General features: G+C 43.7%; 2 protein-coding genes across 10 annotated transcripts in view; one reads left to right on the top strand and one right to left on the bottom strand.

The window, feature by feature from the left end:
• Positions 1-1,623: 1,623 nt before the first annotated feature.
• NIT2 (nitrilase family member 2) lies at positions 1,624-22,958 on the top strand (the record flags this gene model as incomplete). Of its 2 annotated transcripts, none has more annotated exons than XM_083500809.1 (10): positions 1,624-1,723; positions 3,524-3,642; positions 6,431-6,551; positions 6,684-6,772; positions 7,611-7,704; positions 8,004-8,078; positions 12,315-12,393; positions 12,680-12,778; positions 13,715-13,770; positions 15,076-22,958. In XM_083500809.1, 10 exons carry the CDS (start codon positions 1,624-1,626, stop codon positions 15,165-15,167), a joined length of 924 nt encoding a protein of 307 aa, XP_083356935.1. In that variant the 3' UTR covers positions 15,168-22,958. The 2 variants fall into 2 exon arrangements, with proteins under 2 accessions (XP_083356935.1, XP_083356936.1); XM_083500810.1 differs by lacking the exon at positions 1,624-1,723 and adding an exon at positions 3,370-3,403 and having other exon boundaries at positions 3,497-3,642; positions 15,076-16,791.
• Positions 17,376-24,662, bottom strand: part of TOMM70 (translocase of outer mitochondrial membrane 70) — a gene marked incomplete at its 5' end in the record, with an annotated part of 73,771 nt that continues 66,484 nt past the window's right edge. For 7 of the 8 annotated variants that reach the window (XM_083500786.1, XM_083500785.1, XM_083500784.1 and 4 more), the window contains one exon: positions 21,748-21,965. In XM_083500786.1, coding sequence (XP_083356912.1) covers positions 21,812-21,965 — 154 coding nt within the window. In that variant the 3' untranslated portion in view covers positions 21,748-21,811. Of the gene's footprint in view, positions 17,591-21,747; positions 21,966-24,662 lie in introns of those variants that run through there. The other variant, XR_014525511.1, reaches the window with a different exon arrangement.

Raw genomic sequence — 24,662 nt, 5'->3', positions numbered from 1 at the left:
CAGTAGGAACCAGTCCAGTGGAACAGAATGAGACATGGTATTGATGCATACATAAACTGACACAGCAAGTGGTTGCCAATTGCCCAGATAATAATCTTAAACAACCTGACCTCATTCTGTTCCTGAAGGCAGCGTTGGCTATTTGCCTTTGACCCTCCTACAACTCTCATCAGCCCCCGCCAGCATAGCCAAGGGTCTGGGGTGAAGGGAAGTGTAGTCCAACAACATCCGGAGTGCCTTTTCCTGTAGGTTTCTTCATTTCAGCGATCTAAACCTGATTGCCTGCCAACTGGTGTGATCAAACGGCTGCGGTAACTTTGCAGGAAGCCTTTGGTGCTGAGTGTTTGGTTTCCATTTCTCCTCCTCCTCTGGATAATAGCCTAATTCTCCAGTGCCTTTAGTTTGCTTACCTTTGGGAAGATTTGAAGAGCTAATACTAAAACATAAACCAAATATAGCGACGGGACAGCTGTGGTTGCCACCTTTTCAGAGGCCGTCTCCCTCTTGCAGCTGCAGGTTAAGCTGAAGCTCAGCAAGAGCATCTTTCCCCCAGCATGAAATAAACTAAAAAATTGTCCAGTAGCATCTGAGAGACCAACTAAGTTTGTTCTGGGTATAAGCTTTCATGTGCATGCACACTTCTTCAGATACACTGAAGCACGGCTGGGACAAAAAACTTTTTGTTTCATGAGGATACCCATGCTTTTGGACATCTCATCTATCTCTTAAGAGTACAAGAGCCCTGACAGGGTTGAGTGGGGAATATATATACAGTGGTACCTCGGGTTAAGAACTTGATTCATTCTGGAGGTCTGTTCTTAACCTGAAGCACCACTTTAGCTAATGGGGCCTCCTGCTGCCGTTGCACGATTTCTGTTCTCATCCTGAAGCAAAGTTCTTAACCCGAGGTAATATTTCTGGGTTAGCGGAGTCTGTAACCTGAAGCGTATGTAACCCGAGGTACCACTGTATGTGTGTGTGTATGTATATGTATGTATATGTGTATATATATATATATGCTTTCGTAGATTTTCACGGGTACAGGAATGCAGGTTTTGGTGTCTTCGGGTGTCTTCCCGTGTAAGAGTTGGGGTGTCTAGGCGACGTTTCGACGAGGTCTCACTCGTCATCTTCAGGCTGGTGCTTTCGGCTTCTTGTTACTGGAACAGAGCCTGTTCCAGTAACAAGAAGCCGAAAGCACCAGCCTGAAGATGACGAGTGAGACCTCGTCGAAACGTCGCCTAGACACCCCAACTCTTACACGGGAAGACACCCGAAGACACCAAAACCTGCATATATATATATATATATATACATACACACACACACACACACACACACACATACATATATACTCACATATACATGTGTGTGTGTGTGAATTTATTTCTATACGTGTGTGTGTGTGTGTGAATTTATTTCTATACATTTCTATATGTATATGTATATGTATATGTATATGTATATAAATGTACCCGCCTCCTTTATGCGCCACCGCTCTTGCAAGCAACCTTAATATTCTCTTTTAATCCACTCCTATGATGCTTTAGCAGAGAGCGCATTGGGTCCGGTCCGGCAGTTAACGGAACTACATTTCCCAGCAACCCTTCGCTCCTACGGAGCATGGGCTGTGCTCCAAGCCCGCCCCCCTTGGAGAATGTGCATTTGCTGGGGCGCGGAGGAGCCTTCGCGGTTATGCAGCTGGCGAAAGGCGTCATGGCCAGTGAGTGACTTTCCTGCCGGGGGGAACCGTTGGGCTTCGTTAGGGGCTCTTAATTTCCGGTGCAAAATGCAAAATGATCTGGGCTGGCAGTTAAACAGGGGGACACACACCCGCTTTGCTAGTGGGAGAGCAGGGGGAGTTCCCTAGGAAAATAAGGTTTCGCTTTCCTGCTGCTTTGCACTGATCTAGCTTGTGCACGTCTCTGTTCAGAAGGAAGCGTGCATTTGGAACTGCACCCTGAGATGCTCATTCTATCCATAATCGCTGCTATGGGGTTTTTTTTTTTGTAGGAGACCGCTCAGCCTCCCCACCCCACCCCCAGTAGATGTTATACGTGGCATTTCGGGGCGATTTTCAGCGTAGTTATAATAAAAGTGCCTGAAATCCTATGCCAGGCTACTGCGAAGTAAGTCTCAATGAGTTCCGTGGGGCAAGGGGATTGCAAGCCCAAGTCTGTCATCTCCTTAGTGGATTCTTATCCAAGGCTGATTTATCCACCCCACCCCACCCCCGCCCCGTGAAATACTTGCTCTCCTTTCTGCAGGAATTAGGAGGGAATACACGTTTTGAATATTTAGCCATGCCAGTGAAGAAATTCCATTCTAAACCAGTGGACCTATGGTTTGAAACCAGAACAGGGTTTCAAGGGATTCTGGTGTGACCTGGGATGGTTGTCCTAAAACGAATGGCAAGAATAACTGTGTCACACTTTACAGTTTCATCCTTTATATTTCTGTCTACTAGTAAGCCTGAGTTTATTGCAATTTCCCCAGTTTAGGGGTCCATAGCCTCACATTGCCATCCTTAACACTGCTAGAGAATAAGCCCACACAGTTAGACTGTCTTCTCCATAAATATACAGAGGATTGTGCTGTTAGAAATCTCTCTAGGTGCCTGCGAAGTTTGTGCTACGCATGCTTACCCCACAAAAGATTTAAAATTAAATTGACCCTTGTTACCGCTTCCCTTTCCCCTTTAACTAGAGGGAGGCAAACATTTCTGCTACTGTGCAAGTTTTGTTGGCAATTTTCCAGTAAGTTTAAAGGACTCTGTTTTGGAGTTTCTTTGACTTCTGGTAAATTTGGAAAGCTCTGGGGCTGTGCAGAAATAAAAGGCTGCTCTCTAACTTGCCCACATGAGAGACATCATAATTATCATCATTATTAATGTACAGTGGTACCTCGGGTTACATACGCTTCAGGTTACATTCGCTTCAGGCTACAGACTCTGCTAACCCAGAAATAGTACCTCGGGTTAAGAACTTTGCTTCAGGATGAGAACAGAAATCGTGCTCTGGTGGTGCGGCAGCAGCAGGAGGCCCCATTAGCTAAAGTGGTGCTTCAGGTTAAGTACAGTTTCAGGTTAAGAACGGACCCCTGGAACGAATTAAGTACTTAACCCGAGGTACCACTGTATTACCTAACCATCTTAAGGTCACAACAGTTTGAAATGTTGTTGGCATCTGTCTGTCTTGAGAGACAATGGAAGAGTGCCATGGGGGGGGGGTAAAGTCAAACCATTGGAGAGGGCAACTGCAGTGGCTTGGCCCCTGCCAATATCAGCCCTGTCTACAGAATGGCTTTTACTTGCATTTTTTATCCATCTCGACTCCACCCCCCCCCCCAAGCATCACATCCTTGTCAGAATTTCTGTCATAATCCATGAATTATCTAGCAGGTTGTCTAGCATTTGGAGCACTGCAGGTACAATATTAATTTGGGGGGGGGTTTAAATTATAAATTTAGGAGTGTTTTCTGGGGTCTTTCCCACTAGTTCATTATCTGCCTTCTTGCTTGTTAGATTTCCGTATCGCTCTCATCCAGCTTCACGTGTCTGCTGCCAAAACTGAGAACCTGAACCGAGCCTGTGGTCTTGTGAGGTCTGCAGCACAACAAGGAGCAAAACTTGTGGTTCTCCCAGTGAGTACTTTCCCTGTTTCCTACAAAACCTTCAGACTTGTTTACTGTTTGTTATTCACAGAGTTTCAGTCTTCCTCCCTGGTACTGCGAGTTTCCTTCAGCGGGGTTTGAAATAACGTTGTAAGTGTAAGTTGTTCTTAGTTCTGTGCATTTTGGATATGACAGCTAAAACTGTATTGTTTGCATTTCTGGGTTTGGTTTTGTTTTTAGGTTATTTGTAGCCTGCCTTCAACAGATTTCCCACAATGGCAAAATATAAAAAACTTTCTGAAATGCCAAATACAAGATTAAAAACCATTTCTAAAATGTGTAACAGTAGCCTGTAATTCCACAGAGGAGAGAAAGGTGATTTTAAATTGAGCAATAATATAATTGTAATAGATCTATAGCTGGTGGTGAAGAGACATAAGTGAAGACACTGATTTTTATTTATTACGATATTTATTTATTTATTACGTTTATATCTCACCTTTGTTTTGTTTTATTCTTCCATGTATGATGCATTATGGTACTTTTATATTTTGTTGGAAGCCGTCCAGAGTGGCTAGGGAAGCCCAGCCAGATGGGCGGGGTATAAATAAATTATTATTATTATTATTATTATTTTGCTTTACTACCTTTGACACACAAGTGATTACACTAAATGTGCTTTTTTGAAAACAACATTTTCTGGCTTTGTGCAGCAGCAATCTTAATTGGGGCAATGGTTCCTTTCCTGTTGGGTTGATCCTCTTTGCCCACAGAGTTCTCTTGCCTCAGTTGGCCATTAACCTTCTGAGTTGGTCATTAACCTTCTGCTGCCTTGTATGCAGCCCCAACAGTGCAAAGTTCTTGATAAACCAGCCAGAACGTTTAAAGTGTAGGATGTTTCCTGTCCTGCTAATGGATATTCCGATGTCAAATAAATATTCCCATATTAGCTGTAGTGTAAACAACGGATGTTCAAAATGGTCTTTGCTGTTCTCTTCCTGAGCCACTTAAAGTGATGACATATACATTACTTGTGAAATTATCATGTTTGAATGTGCCAAGCATTTTATAAATCTTGAAGAATGCGGAATATCTGTGTTCACCAATTTCTCCCTTTGCGTAGCAGCTTTAAATAGACTTTATTCCACAGTCATTGGCTCCTCAGTGAGCCAGGAAGCAAAGTGAGGAGGTAAAGAAACTTGATTAACTTGGGCCTAGATACATCAGATTATGGAGGTAGCTATGACCGTATCTGCCTGGTGAGAGCGAAGGCAGCTCTTGTTTCAGATTTAATCCAAATACAGTGGTGCCTCGGGTTAAGTACTTAATTCGTTCCGGAGGTCCGTTCTTAACCTGAAACTGTTCTTAATCTGAGGTAGCACTTTAGCTAATGGGGCCTTCCGCTGCTGCACAATTTCCGTTCTCATCCTGGGGCAAAGTTCTTAACCTGAGGTACTACTTCCAGGTTAGTGGAGTCTGTAACCTGAGGTGTTTGTAACCCAAGATACCACTGTAATGCATCCTTCTGATTTCTCTGAGGAAGTAGACCGTGGCCCAGGTTCTGTGGTGAATCTGGCATTGTTATCGCTATGTCTTTTGTTGGGGCCCACAGTACACAGTACACTGACTCCCAGACCCAGCACAGACTCTCTTTACCAACTTCCAGTAGTGTCGAGGCAAATTCAGATGTGCATGGTCTCTTCGTGATAGTCACAGCCATACCCCATTCTAAGATTATACAATCTTCTAAGACTATTCAATAATATTATGATTAGGACCACTACACCTCTGCCTGCTTCTGTGGCCTTGCCATAACATATATCTTAGTTATTATATCCTGGCCTGTGATCTTTATTTCTCTACTCCCACCAACATCCAAAGGTCTTCTGGTCATGCAAAAGACTCCACCATTTCTCCTTTGCTGCCCTGTATTCTTGAAACTACCTGTCAGAACACTTGTGCGATAGCACCTCTCTTAAAGGTAAAGGGACCCCTGACCATTAGGTCCAGTTGTGACCGACTCTGGGGTTGCGGCGCTCATCTCACTTTATTGGCCGAGGGAGCCGGCGTACAGCTTCCGGGTCATGTGGCCAGCATGACTTAGCCGCTTCTGGCGAACCAGAGCAGCGCACGGATATGCCGTTTACGTTCCCGCCGGAGTGGTACCTATTTATCTACTTGCACTTTGATGTGCTTTCGAACTGCTAGGTTGGCAGGAGCAGGGAACGAGCAATGGGAGCTCACCCCGTCACGGGGATTCGAACCGCCGACCTTCTGATCGGCAAGTCCTAGTAGGCTCTGTGGTTTAACCCACAGCGCCACCCGCGTCCCTTAGCACCTCTCTTACTTAACTTCAAATCCTCATTTAACCCACCATGAAGCCTTTGACACTGCCTTTGCTCAGCCCCCACCCATTCCCCAAATCCTCCTGTAGCTTGACCCATCATGAAGCCTAAGCATTTTCCAAAGGAGCTGCCTGACGTAAGCAAGTCAAATGTAAGAGGACTGCATCTCACGTTTAAAGATACATTGTGTGTGCTTGCATAGAAATTCAGAGCTATGTTTTATTCTGTAAACAATTCCAGTATTGGAAGTTCATCCATGTTTCGGCTTTGTCAAGAAGAAGTAGTTTGTAGAGCCACATTTCTACAGATTACTTTAAAAATCTGCTCAGACTTTGAGAGGGCCGTCATAGGCATATTTACTCAGAAGTAGGCCCCACTCAGTTCAGTGGAACTTGCTCTCAGGCAAGTGTACGTAGGGCTTGCATTCTGAATATGCTACACAGATGTCTGTTTCACTTTGCTTTCAATTTTAGGAATGCTTCAATTCTCCCTATGGCACAAAATATTTTCCAGACTATGCGGAGAAAATTCCTGGCGAGTCCACACAGAAGCTCTCGGAAATTGCAAAGGAGTGTGGCGTTTATCTGATTGGAGGTAAATTGCCATATTGGCGATTGTGATGAGTGTTACAGTTTTGCTTGTCCTAAATACAGGTGTAAGATTAGAACAAGCATTGTGTTTGAATATTTGCCTAAGTCATAAAAATTTTCTTCTCTTTAATAAAAGGATCTATTCCAGAAGAGGATGCTGGGAAGCTGTATAATACATGCACTGGCTTTGGTCCAGATGGTGCTATGATAACCAAGTACCGAAAGGTAAAATATGATAGATATTGCCATGTTTCGATGTAAAGGAAACCCACTATTATTTGTATAATGCATACATTATGGTTAAAACAAAACATGCTTTGCTTCCACGTGCTACAGTACCTGCAGGTTTCTGATTCAGCTATGACTCATTTTAAATATATACATATATTGTGGCTTGTTTGGTATAACTTTTTAAAATTCATCCAGCACCTGAGAGAAGCCTGGTGGCCATGTATTTAAGAATACTTGGTGGCATTGAAGAATACTTTGTTACATTTGCATCCTGCACTTTCTGCCAAGATTAGAATGGAGTCACAACACATTTAGATCTAGGTTTCTTACATCTAAGATGGCACATTAATTGCTGCACCACGCTGGCATTCTCACCGTAGTTCCATAAGTTGCAGGTTAAATTGCAGTAGTTTATCTTTGGGCTAAACATTGCTGTGGGCAGAAAAGCAAATCTGGATCCAGCCCAGTAAGGCGTCTTCCCCACTTGCACGCATTCAGTATTCATGCTGCTGCTGACACACATGTTGAAAATGGCACCCAAAGGGGGTGGGGGAATTCCCTCCCCTACTTGCGCTTGTCCTGGTGATGAACACAGCGGCCTGGAATGCAACCTCTGCGAAGGTGGGGATTCCCTTGTATACATTTCTCAAATGAGAGCACTACAAGTTAATTAGAAGTTATTTAGAAGATATATGCAGAGCGTAGAATTGCCTTTTGTGATATATATATGTGATATATATAAATATATATGAATGGATAGAGGGCATATAGAGAGTGCACAATTAATGTGGAATAATTTGCAAGCAACACACCTTTTTTATTTTGAAAACAGATTCATTTGTTTGACATTAATGTCCCCGGGAAAATCCGGTTTCAGGAATCAGAAACGCTTAGTCCCGGTGCCACGTTATCTGTGATTGATACACGTAAGTAAAGCGTCTTCATTCTAGTGAATAGCAGTTCACTTCAGGATATATTGTGGCTCATGTGTGGTCAAGAAATGGATGTGCTGTTAGCTTCTGTATGCAGACTGAGAGTTTGTCTTTTCATTGTGTATGGGATCTTCTCAGCCATATTTTTAATAAGGAAGTATTAAGTGTGCGTGAGAGAGAGAGAGAGAGAGAGAGAGAGAGAACGAGAGAGGTAAGCATTTATAGACTGAGCTTTCTGCTTGGACTTCCCAAGGCAGTGACATATCTGGCATGTTTTTAATGTTTTGGAACAGCTTATTGCAAGATAGGTCTTGGGATCTGTTACGACCTCCGCTTTGCTGAGCTTGCTCAAATCTACACACAGAAAGGTGAGGACATCCTGCTGATTTGAATGAATTTGTGGTGGGGGAGAAGGGTACGATGATTCCTTGTAAAACACCCAATTTCATATCCTAAAGTTCCATACACTAGCAAGGAGAATGTGCTTGCATCCAAGCTACAATTTGGCGTATTCATAATTGATTTTATGGGAATCTCCTTGTCCCAAAAGGCAAGCATTTATTTGTCTAGTTAGGGAGGTTCCCCATTAAGGTGCAACAACTAAAAGTTGTATAATTGACGTTGAACAAAGAGGACACCTTCTTATCAGTCTGTTAGTGTTCGCCTGTCTAATGAAAACTCATGTTTTCTCTTCACTTTCTGTCAATTTCAATGAGACACTCAGTATGGTACCTGTAGTTGCTACTCTACTGCCAGCAGGGGGCTTGGTTGAGTGGCGTTGTTGTTGTTGTTGTTTAGTCATTTAGTCATGTCTGACTTTTCGTGACCCCATGGAGCAGAGCACGCCAGGCACTTGTCTTCCACTGCCTCCCGCAGTTTGGTCAAACTCATGTTGATAACTTCGAGAACACTGTCTATCCATCTCATCCTCTGTCGTCCCCTTCTCCTTGTGCCCTCAATCTTTCCCAACATCAGGGTCTTTTCCAGGGAGTCTTCTCTTCTTATGAGGTGACCAAAGTATTGGAGCCTCAGCTTCAGGATCTGTCCTTCCAGTGAGCACTCAGGGCTGATTTCCTTCAGAATGGATAGGTTTGATCTTCTTGCAGTCCATGGGACTCTCAAGAGTCTCCTCCAGCACCACAATTCAAAAGCATCAGTTCTTCGGCGATCAGCCTTCTTTATGGTCCAGCTCTCACTTCCATACATCACTACTGGGAAAACCATAGCTTTAACTATACGGACCTTTGTCGGCAAGGTGATATCTCTGCTTTTTAAGATGCTGTCTAGGTTTGTCATTGCTTTTCTCCCAAGAAGCAGGCGTCTTTTAATTTCGTGACTGCTGTCACCATCTGCAGTGATCATGGAACCCAAGAAAGTAAAATCTCTCACTGCCTCCATTTCTTCCCCTTCTTTTTGCCAGGATGGAACCAGTGGCCATGATCTTAGTTATTTTTATGTTGAGCTTCAGACCATATTTTTCACCCTCCTCTTTCACTCACATTAAAAGGTTCTTTAATTCCTCCTCACTTTCTGCCATCAAGGTAGCTCTTCCAAAAGGCCCCAGACTGATTTGGGCACTGACTAGCCATAGCTGCTGAAAGGATCTCTGGACAGTGACTTCAGTGATAAACTTCATACAGAGAACATTTCCAACACAGCTGATATTTATTAGGTACAGTGGTACCCCGCAAGACGAATGCCTCGCAAGACGGAAAACCCGCAAGACGAAAGGGTTTTCTGTTTTGGAGGTGCTTCGCAAGACGAATTTCCCTATGGGCTTGGACCTCTTCTGAAGGCCGGCGGGGGGCAAAAGTCTTTGCTCCCCCCCCGCCTGCCTTCCCCCCCGCCTGCCCCGGGCGATCTTAAAATGCTGGCGGGCGGGAGCGAAACGTTCGCTGCCAACCCCCAGCATTTTAAAATCTCCAAGGGACAGCAGAGAAGTCTCTGTCCAGGGGAGATTTTAAAATGCTGGGGGTCGGGAGCGAAGCGTTAGCTGCCGACCCCCAGCATTTTAAAATCTCCCCGTGTCCCGGGGAGGTTTTAAAATGCTGGGGGTCGGGAGCGAAGCGTTAGCTGCCGACCCCCAGCATTTTAAAATCTCCCCGTGTCCCGGGAAGGTTTTAAAATGCTGGGGGTCGGCAGCCCGACCCCCAGCATTTTAAAATCTTCCCGGGACACGGGGAGATTTTAAAATGCTGGGGGTCGGCAGCGCTTCGCTCCCGACCCCCAGCATTTTAAAATCTCCCCGTGTCCCGGGAAGGTTTTAAAATGCTGGGGGTCGGCAGCCCGACCCCCAGCATTTTAAAATCTTCCCGGGACACGGGGAGATTTTAAAATGCTGGGGGTCGGCAGCGCTTCGCTCCCGACCCCCAGCATTTTAAAACGCTGTTCCGAGGGGGGGCGGGGACACCTGCCCCAGCCGCCCCACTTCGGAAAGCTGTTCCGAAGCGGGGCGGGGGGGCGGGGACACCTGCCCCAGCCGCCCCACTTCGGAAAGCTGTTCCGAAGCGGGGCGGGGGGCGGGGACACCTGCCCCAGCCGCCCCACTTCGGAAAGCTGTTCCGAAGCGGGGCGGGGGGGCGGGGACACCTGCCCCAGCCGCCCCACTTCGGAAAGCTGTTCCGAAGCGGGGAGGGGGGGCGGGGACACCTGCCCCAGCCGCCCCACTTCAGAAAGCTGTTCCGAAGCGGGGCGGGGGGGGCGGGGACACCTGCCCCAGCCGCCCCACTTCGGAAAGCTGTTCCGAAGCGGGGAGGGGGGCGGGGACACCTGCCCCAGCCGCCCCACTTCGGAAAGCTGTTCCGAAGCGGGGCGGGGGGGCGGGGACACCTGCCCCAGCCGCCCCACTTCGGAAAGCTGTTCCGAAGTGGGGAGGGGGGGCGGGGACACCTGCCCCAGCCGCCCCACTTCGGAAAGCTGTTCCGAAGTGGGGAGGGGGGGCGGGGACACCTGCCCCAGCCGCCCCACTTCGGAAAGCTGTTCCGAAGTGGGGCGGGGGGCGGGGACACCTGCCCCAGCCGCCCCACTTCGGAAAGCTGTTCCGAAGTGGGGCGGGGGGCGGGGACACCTGCCCCAGCCGCCCCACTTCGGAACGCTGTTCCGAAGCGGGGCGGGGGGCGGGAACACCTTCTGAAGGCGGGCAGGGGGCGAAAGTCTTTGTCCCCCCTGCCTGCCTTCCCAGGGGCTTTTAAATCGCCCCGGACAGCGGAGAAGTCCTCCGCTGTCCGGGGCGATTTTAAAATGCCGCCCGCCAGCATTTTAAGATCTCCCCGGACAGCGGAGAAGTCCTCCACTGTCCCAGGGTTTTTTAAAATGCTGGGGGTGGGAAGAAAAGCCCTTGTCCCCCCCCCCCCCAGCCTTCAGAAGAGGTCCGGGGACAGACTGTCCCCGGACCTGGTCTGAAGGCGGTTTCCCTAGGAACGCATTAATTGATTTTCAATGCATTCCTATGGGAAACCGTGCATCGCAAGACGAAAAAACCGCAAGACGAAGAGACTTGCAGAACAAATTAATTTCGTCTTGCGAGGCACCACTGTATTCTAACCTGGCCTATCTTGTGGGCTTGGAGCAAGTTGCATTTTCTGAAACTTGTGGGATCGCCTTACCCTTTATATGCCACTTCAATCTACACAATAATTACAGGTGCCACATTTGTAAGAAATCAGTCTTTTGGTGTGGCATCATCTACTGTCAGGGAACTGCCATCGCAATCAGGAGTGGAGGAAGGGCTCCCGAGCGATGCCGGAGAAGGTCCCAGCAGGAAAAGAGGGGACTCAGTGACCGGGGAAGGAAATCAGTGTTACACCAGGGAGAAAGGCAGGCAGAGGTGGGCTTCGGAGGGATGGCTCCAGGACTCTTCGCCAGAGACCAGCGGGGAGAGCATTGGTCCTCCACTGCCCACATCCACCCTGCGCAGAAGACTTCCGCGCAGGGAGGCTAGGTGGAGACTATCCGTCAAGGAACTTTTATGTTGGAAGAAGTTCAGGAAACGCCCACTGACGGATTCTGCCAGTGACTGAGACAGACGCGGAATGAGGACTGTCCAGCCAGGGAAAGGTTTATCCAGGCAACCTCACCGAGAGTGGGGGCAACTTACACACGAGCAACCCCCAATTCCCCTTATATCTACACTTTGGAGTTCCCTGCCTATTGATATCGAGAAGGTATCTTCGCTCTGCTCTTCCCAGTGCCTGCTTAAAGCATCTTTGTTTAGGCAAGCCCATCCAAACATGTGGATGATACATGTGTTTTCATCAGTTTTTAGATTATTGTTGATTTTAATTAGTTTTGGGTGTTTTAAAATACCTGGGTTTAACTGTCTTGTACTGATAAGGTCAATGCTTTGTTTTCTTGCTTCTGTAAACCACTTTGTAATGAAACCTCACTTGAGCGGTGTATACGTTTTCGTTACACAAAAATATGCTAAACAGAATGTCCAGTGGCGGCAGAGGAGAGCAAAGCATAACCCAGAAGACTTGAGCAAAGGAAGAGAAATGTCTCAAAAAAACATCGTGGTGAGATTGCTGCTGCTTTTCCATGACTATGCCTTTCTCTCACAATAATATAAGTGCAACTCAGCCACCATCTCCTTCCTTTTGAACCAGGTTGCCAGCTCTTGGTGTATCCAGGGGCTTTTAACTTGACAACGGGGCCAGCCCACTGGGAACTGCTCCAAAGAGGACGGTGAGAGCCAGCAAATTATCCCTTCTCCCAAGTGCACATCCAAAAAATAGCTCAATAGTGACACTCGTTACATTGCTGAAGGTGCTGTTCTTTTTAAATAGGAAAGCAATGTAGAGATTCCCTCACTAAATTAAAAACAATACAGTACTTGCTTACACTGAAGCAGTTATATGGATGATGAATGCATGCATAGCAAAATAGAACTTCAAGCTTGATCCATTCATCTGCTGCATTTTCTCCAGTGCACAAAGATTCATACTAAAGCCTTTTATTCCTTTTCATGCAGAGCTGTCGATAACCAAGTCTATGTGGCAACGGCATCTCCTGCCAGGGATGAGAAGGCATCTTATGTAGCCTGGGGACACAGCACTGTGGTAAATCCATGGTAGGTAGGAAAATGGGGTGTACTCTGAACATGTCTTGCATTCAGTACCATTGCATGTCATGTTTTCTGACTCAGTTTCTAGTTCAAAGTTTTTGAATTTGTGGCACAATGCCAGACCAATTCATTCAGATAAAGCCTTGCTAAGAATCTATTTTGTACTATAATATTCTATAATATTTTAGTAAAACTTCAAAACAGCAAATGTTAGGAAGGCCAATAGGAAAGGATACGTGAGAGAAACATTGAACGTGATACGTTTTCAAAAGTCCATTTGGACCGTTAGATCCGAAGTCCTGTGGTGGTGATCAAAACCTGGATTACCTTGAAAGCTTACTGCTTCAGAATTCTTTGCCCTACTTCTTTTCTTGTTCGCATCTAGTTTGGATGGGAATCAAACGGCTGAGTCAGGAACTTCCATTTCCTATCAGCCTGTCCTTGAAACTCTTTCCCATTCCACCTTTGAGCTCGGAGGGTTGAAGTAGTAAATGGAAGTTGAAGGCCTTGGTTTAGGAAGTCTGTGGCTCTTAAGGGGTGCATGTACACTGGTACCTCTGGTTGCGAACAGGATCCGTTCCGGAGCCCCATTTGCAACCTGAAAGGAATGCAACCCATGTCTCGCACGCGTGGGTCACAATTTGCTGCTTCTGTGCATGCATGTGACGTCATTTTGTGTGTCTGTGCATGCGCGAGCGGCGAAACCTAGAAGTAACCCTTTCTGGTACTTCCGGGTCGCCGCAGGACGCAACCTGAAAAAACGTATCATGAAGCAAACGTAACAAGAGGTATGACTGTAATGTGTTTATTTTAAATAAAATACAAAACAAGCAAAAAAAAGTTTTAAAATATGTTAATTAACCTGTAATAAGGTAAAGACCACAGCTCTGTTGACCGTTTCCTCCCAGAGAGCTTCTATCATGGCTCTGTTTTCTTTTTCAGGGGGGAGGTCATAGCCAAAGCTGGCACTGAGGAAACTGTTATCTATGCAGATATAGGTGAGTCCGCAGTAGTGTTTTTTGTCCTCCCATGGCATGGGCTTCTTCTGTAGCATTAAACTGGGACAGAGTGACACGATTCAGTTCCTTGACTATAAAATAGGAATAAACAACCACCCCCCCCCCAAGGATATTTATGAGTGAGAGCGCAAAGCAGGCTCAATAACTTTGCATGTTTTTCATGCAATGGTAAATTAAAATTTACCACTGGATCTGCCAAGCTAAGATGTGACTGATTTTGCATGTGAAAATGAAGGATTTAACTTTCATCTTGTTTTCTGGGATAAAAACTTACCCAGGCACACTTTTCATTGTGCAGTTTACTTATAAGTAGACATATAGGGTAGTCCTTCTAATCTAGGACATTGTCACCCGCACAACATCTCCAAATTTCAGCCAGTTGCCACTTACTGTTTTCCTTCTGAAAGGGGGGGGGGAACCACCCAGGGAATAAAGCACATAAGAAATGCATTGAACGTTACCATTGGAATACTAAAATACTCGACTTTTTCCATCAAAAAATGGTCAGGGAAAGGTCAGGAAACATGGGGGGCATAGGGTGCAGTGGCGTAGCGTGGGTTGTCAGCACCCGGGGCAAGGCAAGTAATTTGTGCCCCCTAACCCGTGGATTTGCGCCCCTAACCCGTGGATTTGCGCCCCCTAACCCGTGGATTTGCGCCCCCTAACCCAACCCCCAGATGGTGCGGCCGGGCCCCCCTGCACCCCCCCACGCTACGCCACTGATAGGGTGTCAATAGGTTGGCACAAACCATAGAATCTAATTTGGGGACCAAGGACATTGTCATGCAGGTTTATCATTGGGGTGAGATATACTAAGCTTAACCTTAGTTTTGAGTTGACATACTGTATTTTCCAGATGGTATACAATATTTTCATAGCAATTTTACTTTAAAAGGTAGTTTTTGTTATTGTAATTGAAAATAAAAAACATTGCTTAGTTAAGGAACAGAAATTGTGTTGCTTGCTCAATATGCAGGGACAATTGTTCCCTGTACAAAACAATTCTACCTCCTCTGGATAAGTTCTTTCTGGCTGTGGGTGTATTAGTTTTGTCAAGCACACTTCATCTAGAACAAACACAATTTTTTTCTGTGATCCAAAATCTCCCCAAACTTACACTGATAAATGTCATTGGGGTACTAAAAATACTGCAATAACTGGGTTGTGGGGCAGTTTTTTGTTGATAACACTGGAAAAATGCTAAATTATAGTGGCTTCAGGGCAGTGTGGGGAGCAGTGACAGAGAATTGGTGGTAATATGGGCCTTCTTATTTCTGTTTACAGACCTAAAGAGGCTTGCAGAAGTTCGACAGCAAATCCCCATTCTTTCTCAGAAGCGGTCTGATCTTTATGGTGTAGAATCGAAATTTGTGTGATGTATAGCGACTTGGACCAGTACAGAAAAATCACCTTTCTTTTCCGAAATCTTTAGTCAAATGATGTAGAAAAAATGAAGTGCCCTTCGGATAAAAATCTAGTAAGGATAAGAAAGCCAATTTATAAATTAAAAATTCTATATAAAATCTAGTGGTAAGCTTTGAATGAGAGGGGTTCATTTGAGTTTTTTATATTAGGGCACTTGCTTAAGCCACTTCACAATGCATTGAAATATATGTGTATCACCATAGCAGTGCCTTAGAGATCAAGCGCGCATGCATATAGAGAGAGAGCACGCGCAATGGTAAGATTGACTATTATGCTTTGATAAAGTGCCTCAGTCCTGTATACCTGAAGTACTGTCTCTACCCTCATTGTTCAGCCTGGACACCGAGGTCCAGCTCCGAGGGTCTTCTGCTGGTTCTCTCACTGTGAAAAGTGGTTACAGGGAACCAGGCAGAGGGCCTTCTCGGTAGTGATGCCCACCCTGTGGAACGCCTTCCCATCAGATGTCAAGGTAATAAAAAAAATTGCACAGCTTTTAGAAGACATCTTCAGGGAAGTTTTTAATGTTTGATGTTTTATCGTGTTTTAACTATTCTGCTGGGAGCTGTCTAGAGTAGCTGGGGAAACCCAGCCAGATGGGCGGGGTCTTATTATGATTATTAGCAGCAACACTTGGGACAATGTATTCTGACCTTACAGTATTTTGCAAAAGCTGTACCATCATTCAGTGAAAAGCAAGGCTCTGAGCTGTCCTTGAAAGTTTTCCCCTCCCTATGAATCTCTTCTCCAATTCCCTCAGTTAGCTGAATTCTGTTGTTTCGTGTCACGGCAGGTTCAGCGCTCTATCCCACTCCAGTCCAAGGGCATTACTCCTTTATTTATGTTAAAGGGGACGTTACCTGGTTTAGGCTGCATTGTCCATCAGTTCAAGAAAACTAACTGTGCCAGGAGTAACTAGTGGTGGAGCGCTGAGTTGCTTCTTCCATGAGATAACAGGTTTATTTAAGTACAACACTTGTTTGTTCATACAAATGTTAGGTTGGGGAACCTCAGGTCTGGAGCCTAGAAGCAACCTTCCATGTCTTTCTCCCCAGGTCATGGCCTACTCAAATATTTTTGCCTGGCTGGAATGTGGCTTTGAATTGTGCAAATCTCCCAAATATAAGAGTTTGTAAGATCTGTGGTTAACTACCAAAGCCACAAGGATTACATGCCTCTGCTGCATCTAACATTCATTTTCTAGTGCTTCAGCAACAAAAAGACACTGACATATACTGTGTTGTTTGCTTGGGGGTGTATTTATAGAACCAAAACCAATTATTAGAATAAGTCATCCTTGGGGCAGGGGCTTTTCCTGGAGGGAGGGGTGCTGTAGTCAAGTCATAAAGCACATGTTTTGTAAACAGAAGGTCCCTAGTTAGTGTCAGCTACTGAGCTAGATAGACCAGTAGGCTGATTTTGAAATAAGACATCTTCCTGTGAAGGTGTCCTTGACCCTTGTGGTTGTGATGACACAGTCCAAAGCTGTCCTGGGAACCTTTGAAGGTGGGGGTGCAACTCTTAAAATATAAATAAAATTACAACTTACGTGGATAACATTCCATTGCAAATCCTAAAGTAATGAACTACATTGTCTCTTGCCTCTCAATGAAGAATTGAATTAACATAGTTTTTCAAGGGATAGGTACTTCCTAGGCTGTTTTAACAATGATGTATTCAGAACATATATAGAGATTATCTGCATTCTGACGTTCAGTTGGTATTTGTGGCCAAGTTTGCTGACACCGTGCACTGTTCATTGCTCATCATCAAACAGCAAGTCACAAAAATCTGCCACAATCTACACCTGTTGGAAATTTTACCTACATAAAGGACAATAAATCTACTAGTCTTTCAATCCTGCAAAATATCTGGACAGTCAGAATGATTAGTACAGCTGGGACCACAGGCAAATTCATAGAGTGAGTGAAAGCAAAGATGAACAGAGAATGCTACTCTTAATAGTGATCACTGGCTCATAACCCACCAAAACAGGAATTTTGATTCCATTAATAAAACACTTACAGGTTTTAAATACTTTAAGTTTGTAAGTGCTCAGCCCAATAGTATAAATGTGGAATTACTGCTGCCACAACCAATAACTGCTTTTCTTTCTGATGGAATACCAAGTTTGTTACATTTTTAAAAAGCAAAAAGGCACATACAGTGAAATGAAATTTATTTTTTAAAAACACACACCATGTATTCAGTATATGACTCCTTCGTTTAAAGCCACAATGTAAACTGCCCACTGTGCACAAGCACATATAGTACCACCCCAGGAGCCCCACTTGGGATCTAATAGCTGTCATACTAGCTGCTGTTTTCCAAATAGCTCTTTTAGTTCTTTTCTAGCATCCCCCTCTTCTTGCTCATTCTCTATACCTGCCAAAAAAGCAAAAACCCCTCAGTATGTATAGTACAGATTTTAATCCCATCTGGAGAACAGAAAAATCTGTTTTATAGGGCTAATAAAATTAGATTCTCATAGGGGAGAGGGGCCTTACAGAAATTAAGGCTATAATCCTGTACCCACTTACCTGAAAGCCAGCCTCACCTAATGCTGTTATAGGTTACACACAAGTTACGATTCAGCTAAAATAAGGCCTATTAAATTGCAATTGATCTCAATGGGAGATAGTCAAGAATTTATTTAAATTTGCCAATTAAATGCTTCTTACCTTTGGCTAGATCACACATTTAAATTTTGGAATGTTTGTATTTCCACACTGTAGCATGGACCAAACAATAGGCTGATGGCTCAAATACCAACTTGACAGCTGGTATAATGCCTAATCTTTCTTCTTTTTTTGCTGACAGCATTAATTCTTATTCTCTAGCTAAATAAGAGAAACTACAGTAATCTTGTTACCAAGATGTAATGACTGAAGTAAGCCTGATAATGAATTCCACTATGCCCTAGTTTTCAACAAGTTCATCAGCTTGTCTTTCGTTTGCTCTCTTGGATAAAACTGGAGTGTGTACATAGTTGCAATATCCAGTTCTGAAAAGCCAGTCCTTCAATGAAAACTGAGCAGCCATTTTCCAGTTCTCAGCAATGCTACTTTGATAGAGATCAACTGTGAGCACCAGGGATGGGCACCCTGTCATTTGTTATCTGGTTAAATACCCAAGTAATCAAAGGACACCACCAGTTGTACGTGGGAAAGCAGCTTGTTATTTCGAACTCTCAGCTATTATATTCATGTGCGCGCGCGTATTTACAATTTAAATAGAATCACCAAAAATAGTTGTGTTAGGTATATTCCCCCAAATTCACTTCCAGTTGTCTAAAATTTTTATGGCTATGGCCTGCTGTGCTTCTGAAACCTGTTAATATTTCATTAATAAAAAAAATATTTCCTAGAACTTTCTTGTAACATTTTTTTGGGGGGGGGGGTGAGAAATCGTTTTTTAAATAGTCTTCCTTCTTCAGGAAGCTGAATTTCCTTAGCAATACAAATCAAAATATGCCTAATCTGAAAATACTGATCCCAGGAAAGTCCAAAAGTGCCTTTACCTTTACATTTTTATACGTTACTGTATCATGTTACATGTAAGGCTTTCATTCATTAAGAGTCCTATATTTCCAACAAAATAGACAACTTGTTCGTTATAATTTATTCCACTATGAAACTGAAGATTGCATACATGGTGTTCTCAAATTGTGTCCCATCAGGGCATTGACAAGACCCAGAGTAGCTTAGCTTCCATTAAGAGCCTTCAGACAATGCCCATGGATAACCATGATCCTGGAGCAGATTTCGGATATCTACATGCTGTACAAAACAATTCAGACCCATGTTGCTTAAAAGCATGTTGTATATACTTTTTCACATAAAGAAGATTGTGTGTTCACCTAGCCCTTCCCAAGTTAGCAAGACCAGACAGTTCTATACCATCATTACATTTGTTTATACAGACTGATTGATCAACATTCAGTATGGGTATGGTTTCCTGCCATAAATAGTAAAAACATTTGCTGATGTGTATTGGTCATATTTGTTTTGTTTATCATGGTGGAATCAGAGACCTACTTGTCCAGATCCTCTGTGACTTTTGATGGAGTCTAGTTTTCAACCACTTTTCTAAGCTGCTCTTGCAACTTAACAGCACAATCCTAACCAAATCTACTTAGAAGTCCTACTGAATTCAGGTTAGCAGGGTTAGGATTGCAGCCCACATCCTTTAAACAGCCTATTGTCAGATCTTCAGTAGCCCCTTTCAAAGCACTATTTTGCAGAGCCCTGTGGCTTTGCAGGCACTACTGGTCAGCTGATCAGCAGTGCCTACAAGCACTTTTTCAGTCCAGCCCCACACCTGACTTCAAGTACAGCAGGGGTGTGTGGCTGGGCCGAATGGTGAGCTCTGGTAGGCAGGCCCATTTAAAAAGCTAGGCTGATTCCATGCCCCTTAGGATAAATTGTCTTGTTAGGTAAGTTACCCATTTTTAAAATGTAAATTCTATAGCAATAAGGTTCCTTTTTAAAAAAGTCACACCCCATTGCACCAGCAAAAAAAATGGGGAAATAAAACATGGTTATTCGAAGTTTCACTATTCCGTGCAGAGAAGTTAGCAGCACATTCACATAACATGATTGTCTTTTTTTGTATGCTGATTTTCCTAGGAAGCAATTTTAAAACCAATACCCTAAATCTTACATGTATAAGAGATATTTGAATGTAATATTTATTTGGTGACTTTACAAGTGTAAGTCATTTACAAAAAAATAACAAACAAATGTAATTCTCAGTGCAGTTTCAAATATCTGAAAACAGGAAACAATCTGTGATGATTTGGAATGCTAGTATCAGACAGCACATGCTTAATTCTTAATTGTTTTCCAGAGACAGAAGTGTCAGTGTACATACGAGCCACGCAAATAAAAACCCTTTTGAAAAACATGATACAATTACAGATGAGAGGGATACTTCAATACTCAAGAACTCAAAAATGCTTCGTCTCCTTCCTCTTTTTTTTTTTATAAGCAGCTGACTTTCTAAACTGAACATAATGGAAAGATTAAAATTATCACCGAATCTTGTCAATTTTCTTCATTTATTACATTAACAGAATGAACTCTTCAGCAAAATGTAGTGTAACTCGTTTTCACAATGTGTGGCTTAGGAAGCAGTCTAAAATTAACTGACCTCAGAATACAATCTTAACACATCTGTGCTATACAATGAATTTTGTAAATCTGAAATAGTACTGTTACAGTTATGGGTTCACTTCAGTAGCTCCTAGGAACAGTAGGGCAACTGAGAACAGTGGATTGAATCCAGACTTCCCAGGAGGTTTTCAATCCAATAGAGATCTCACCTGTGCAGGGAGGCAACTGTTGCAGATTGCCTCCTCTCCCCACAGCCTCTAGCATCATCTCCCACTCTTCTAAAGGGACTCATAATTCTCTTGAAGTGTGGAATGTGGTACCGGAGGAGAAGGAAATTCACCAACAGTAGAATCCTCTGGGCAAAACCCCATTCAGGAGAAGTTTCTACTGATGGCAGCAAAGTGTGGATCCAACCCAGTATGTGCAATTTGCTAAGTACTCGAATAGAAACAGCTCTTAAAATAGAGCTGAAAAAGTAACAAAAATGCAGATGGATGCTTTGTGCCATAGCATAAGCCCAAAAGCATCTTTTGAAGCCTAAGTTACTGTTTCCAGTTCAGTTGGACCCTTTCAACTAAACTTCACCCCAACAAGGTCTGATACTTATTTCTACAATAATTCTAGCACGCATACTAACCTGACGAATCCAAGACCAGTGTTGGCAGTGTCCTTAGCAGAGACAATTTTGCTCTCCTGAAAAACGTTTTGACAAATAGGCTTTTTCTAGTGACTTTCAAAATTAAGACAAGGGAAAGGAAAAGTTGATTTGGGGGACACAGGGCTACTGATAAATGGTAGTTAGTAAATTGCAAAAGATCTTTGAAGTAGTTCTCTAAACCATGCACTAGAACAGCAGATTGAGAACTTCAGTTTCTGTATAGCTGCCACTGTTCTATTAAATGAAGCAGAAACTGTAAACGGGAATAAAGAAAACTGCACATGATAACTATGTTGAAATGATTTAAGCTTCACCCACAATTGCCTTAAAAATCCCTACTATTCAACAACTTTGCAAATAATGTGTTCTTTGCAAAAATAAAATCAAGCCAGAGGGATTCATTGCATATAAAAAATTACACAGCACTATTAATTTTTAAAATCAACATAATAAGCAGTAGTAAAACATCCTGCAGATAGAGCCAGTCATTCACAACATCCACCCTCAAAACATGAGTCAAAACGGTTTTTATTTGCATGGCCAAAATAATATTTGATCCCCTTGCAACTCTTTTAACCTCCCTCTAACAATTATTTGCTGCAGGGGGAACAAACTGCTTACTCTGATGGACAGCCACTCCAGCAACACCTAAACATTTAACAGATAATTACAACACCATGGACCAAAAAAACCCAAAAAAAACCAACCCCCCAAAAACCATCCCAGATTAACTTCCACCATTCAACACACTGCAACAGTGTCTTTAGGACTAGGTCGAAGGGGGCAGCTTTACTTTTAAAAAGGTCATTTCCCTCCAATTCTTTCTTTACAATGTTGGTGGTTTCAATCCATATTTCTTTGCAACTTCTGTCTGGGCATAGGCAGCATCACAGAGTGAGTAGAGGTGAGCCATTTCCATCTCAGATTTGGCTAGGTTAATAGCTTTATTGAACATTTCAATGGCTTTATCCAGATTGCCTCTGAAATAAAGGGGAACAGCTGCATTAATATAAAGGAAATAAAGCTTGATATGACAAGAGAAAAGCCCATTCTAAAACCAGAGACTAAAAATAATCCAAGGACAATGCCTGGGTTAGAGGTGCATTCTGAAAGCTGAACTTTCCTCCTTAGCAATCACCAGTATTGTTATGGATATACAAGTCCCTTTATCAAACACCATAAGTTAAAGCTTAGCAGTTACATGTGGATGTTAAAAGAATGTGTGGTTTTTTCCAATTGAAGAAAAATTTGCAGCTTTATTGGTGTCCTTTAATTACCATATGCCATTTTTCTCTCAGCTTCCTAATAGGCATTATTCAGAAATCTTGTGTCCCTGTTTATCTGGTCTTAGAAATTCATTATGAAGAAAGTATTTCTGAGATGCTGGATGCACAAAGATCTCCGAATGTCCATGTCTCAAACAACAGCTTCATTCTTTAATATGCTAATTAATGTGATTGTTCTGGCCAGCTTTCACAACTTTCTCTAAAATACTAGATACCCTATGGAAAATGTAAAGGTATACTGAAGTATGGACCCCCAAAAGGTGCAACTTATATGAGAAACAATTTGAGCAGGTTGTTTGTTTATTGCTGTTGTGTGGCCAAAAGTCTTAGCTGTAAGTCCTGCAGACCTTTCCCCACCAGGCCTGGGAGGGAAGGCCCTGACTGACTCCAGCTACAAAAGCTTGGGCTGCTGAACAGAATCTTGGGCTGGGGTATAGTTTAGGGGGTTTTGTTTGCGGGAGGGTTGTTGCTGTTATCAATTTTTGTATCTATATTTTAGATCTTGCAATTTATGTGGAAATTATTCAATTTGGTTGTGTACTCTTTGATGTTTTATTTACTGTTTATGACTACTTTTGTTAGGCTTGCAATTATGTAATGTTGTTTATGCTGTAAGCCACCTTGAGCATGGTTTATACTATGGAAAGGCAGCATACAAATAAAATGGTGTATGTACGTATGTATGTATGTATGTATGTATGTAGCTATGACTCTGCTTCCGTAATTCCTGCATTGCCTACAACACTTTTTGCAGTTTGGGCAACATCTGCTGGGGCCCACATCCAGACCTATATGCTATGAGCAATCTTAACTCTAAGGCTGCAATCCCTAGCGTAAGTTCCATCGAATTCAGTGGGACTTAAAGTAGCTTACATATGACTACCCTATAATTAGGTGTGGGTGGAAGTACACATATCTCTCTGTATGTATAGACACAGACACAGATACACACTGCACTATTATATACTGCATCATGGTGCTTCAATGTCAGTGAGACCACACTGTTCTCTACTACAGAACTGGCCCAGGGTTATAGTGCTTTTGTCCGAGGTTGGTTTCCAGCCAGGAAGCTTTTCAAAGTTTAGTAGCATGGAATGCATAATAGCTGCTTGTCTGCTGACAAGCTGGAATTGTAATCGCACCAATATGATAGTAGAGAACTGATACTGGTTTAGTAACAGCTGATGCCAAAATGCACTTCAGCTGAAGAAAAATCAACATCAGTTCTGAAAAAGAAGTTGCTAATGACTTAAAGCACTTGTTTTCAACTAGTACATCAGTACCTACCATATTTTTCGCTCTATAACACGCTCCCAACCATAACACGCACATAGTTTTTAGAAAAAAAAATATTCTAAACGAAACAGTGGATGTACAGCGGTGCCTCGCAAGACGAAATTAATTCGTTCCGCGAGTTTTTCCGTCTAGCGAATTTTTCGTCTTGCGAAGCACGGTGTCGGAAAAGTTTTGGAAAAGCTTCAAAAATCACCAAAAACCTCAAAAAAGGCTACCACACCGCGTTCTATGAGTTGCTCCTCGAAGTCAAGTCGCAACTGTATTAACGGTGTTAAGAAAAAGGAAACAAACTTGCAAAAAACACAAGACATTTTCGTCTTGCGAAGCAAGCCCATAGGGAAATAGGAGAACGCTCTTATAAGAGGAGTGGGGAGGAGAGAGAGAGAGAGAGAGACACAGAGAGCCTGCTTGTGAAAAACTTTGCTGTTATTTAGCGAGTGGGGAGGAGAGAGAGAGACACAGAGAGCCTGCTTGAAAAATCTTTGCTGTTATTTAGCGAGTAGGGAGGAGAGAGAGAGAGAGAGCCTGCTTGCTTTAAAGGAGCCAACCGGACAGGAGCCGCTTACACTCGTGTAAGCGGCTCCTCTCCTCTCCCGCTTTGCTCCTTTAAAGCAAGAAGGCTCTCTGTCTCTCTCTCCTCCTCACTCAGCGGCTCTTCTCCCTCTTTGCTGTTTCAAAGCGAGCCACGGAGGAGGGAAGGAAGGGGAACCATGGATCCTCTGCTCACGACTGCAGCAGATCCCCCCGCCATCCGTAGGCATTCGCTCCATAACACGCACAGACATTTCCCCTTACTTTCTAGGAGGAAAAAAGTGAGTGTTATGGTGCGTAAAATACAGTAACCAGAGAAGCATTTCCCAACCTTGGGTCCCATATGCTATTAGACTACCACTCCCATAGCCAGCAGGGGCAGCAATAATGGATAATGAGAGTGGTAGTCCAACATCATCTGGGGACCCAAGGTTGTTAAAGACTGTACTAGAGGATCGGAGCCTGATCCAAGGGATATTCACTTGGCACCTAGAGGGAGACGGGCAATGAAGCTTATCCTTCTCCTATACCAGCAGGGTTGGAGTACTGGATCAAGCTGGTGGC

The sequence above is a fragment of the Podarcis liolepis genome, assembly GCF_965112155.1.
Source record: "Podarcis liolepis genome assembly, chromosome: 4".
In the NCBI taxonomy this organism is placed as follows: Eukaryota; Metazoa; Chordata; class Lepidosauria; order Squamata; family Lacertidae; genus Podarcis; species Podarcis liolepis.
Note: the sequence above shows the minus strand (reverse complement) of the source record. Positions and strands in the feature narration are given on the sequence as shown.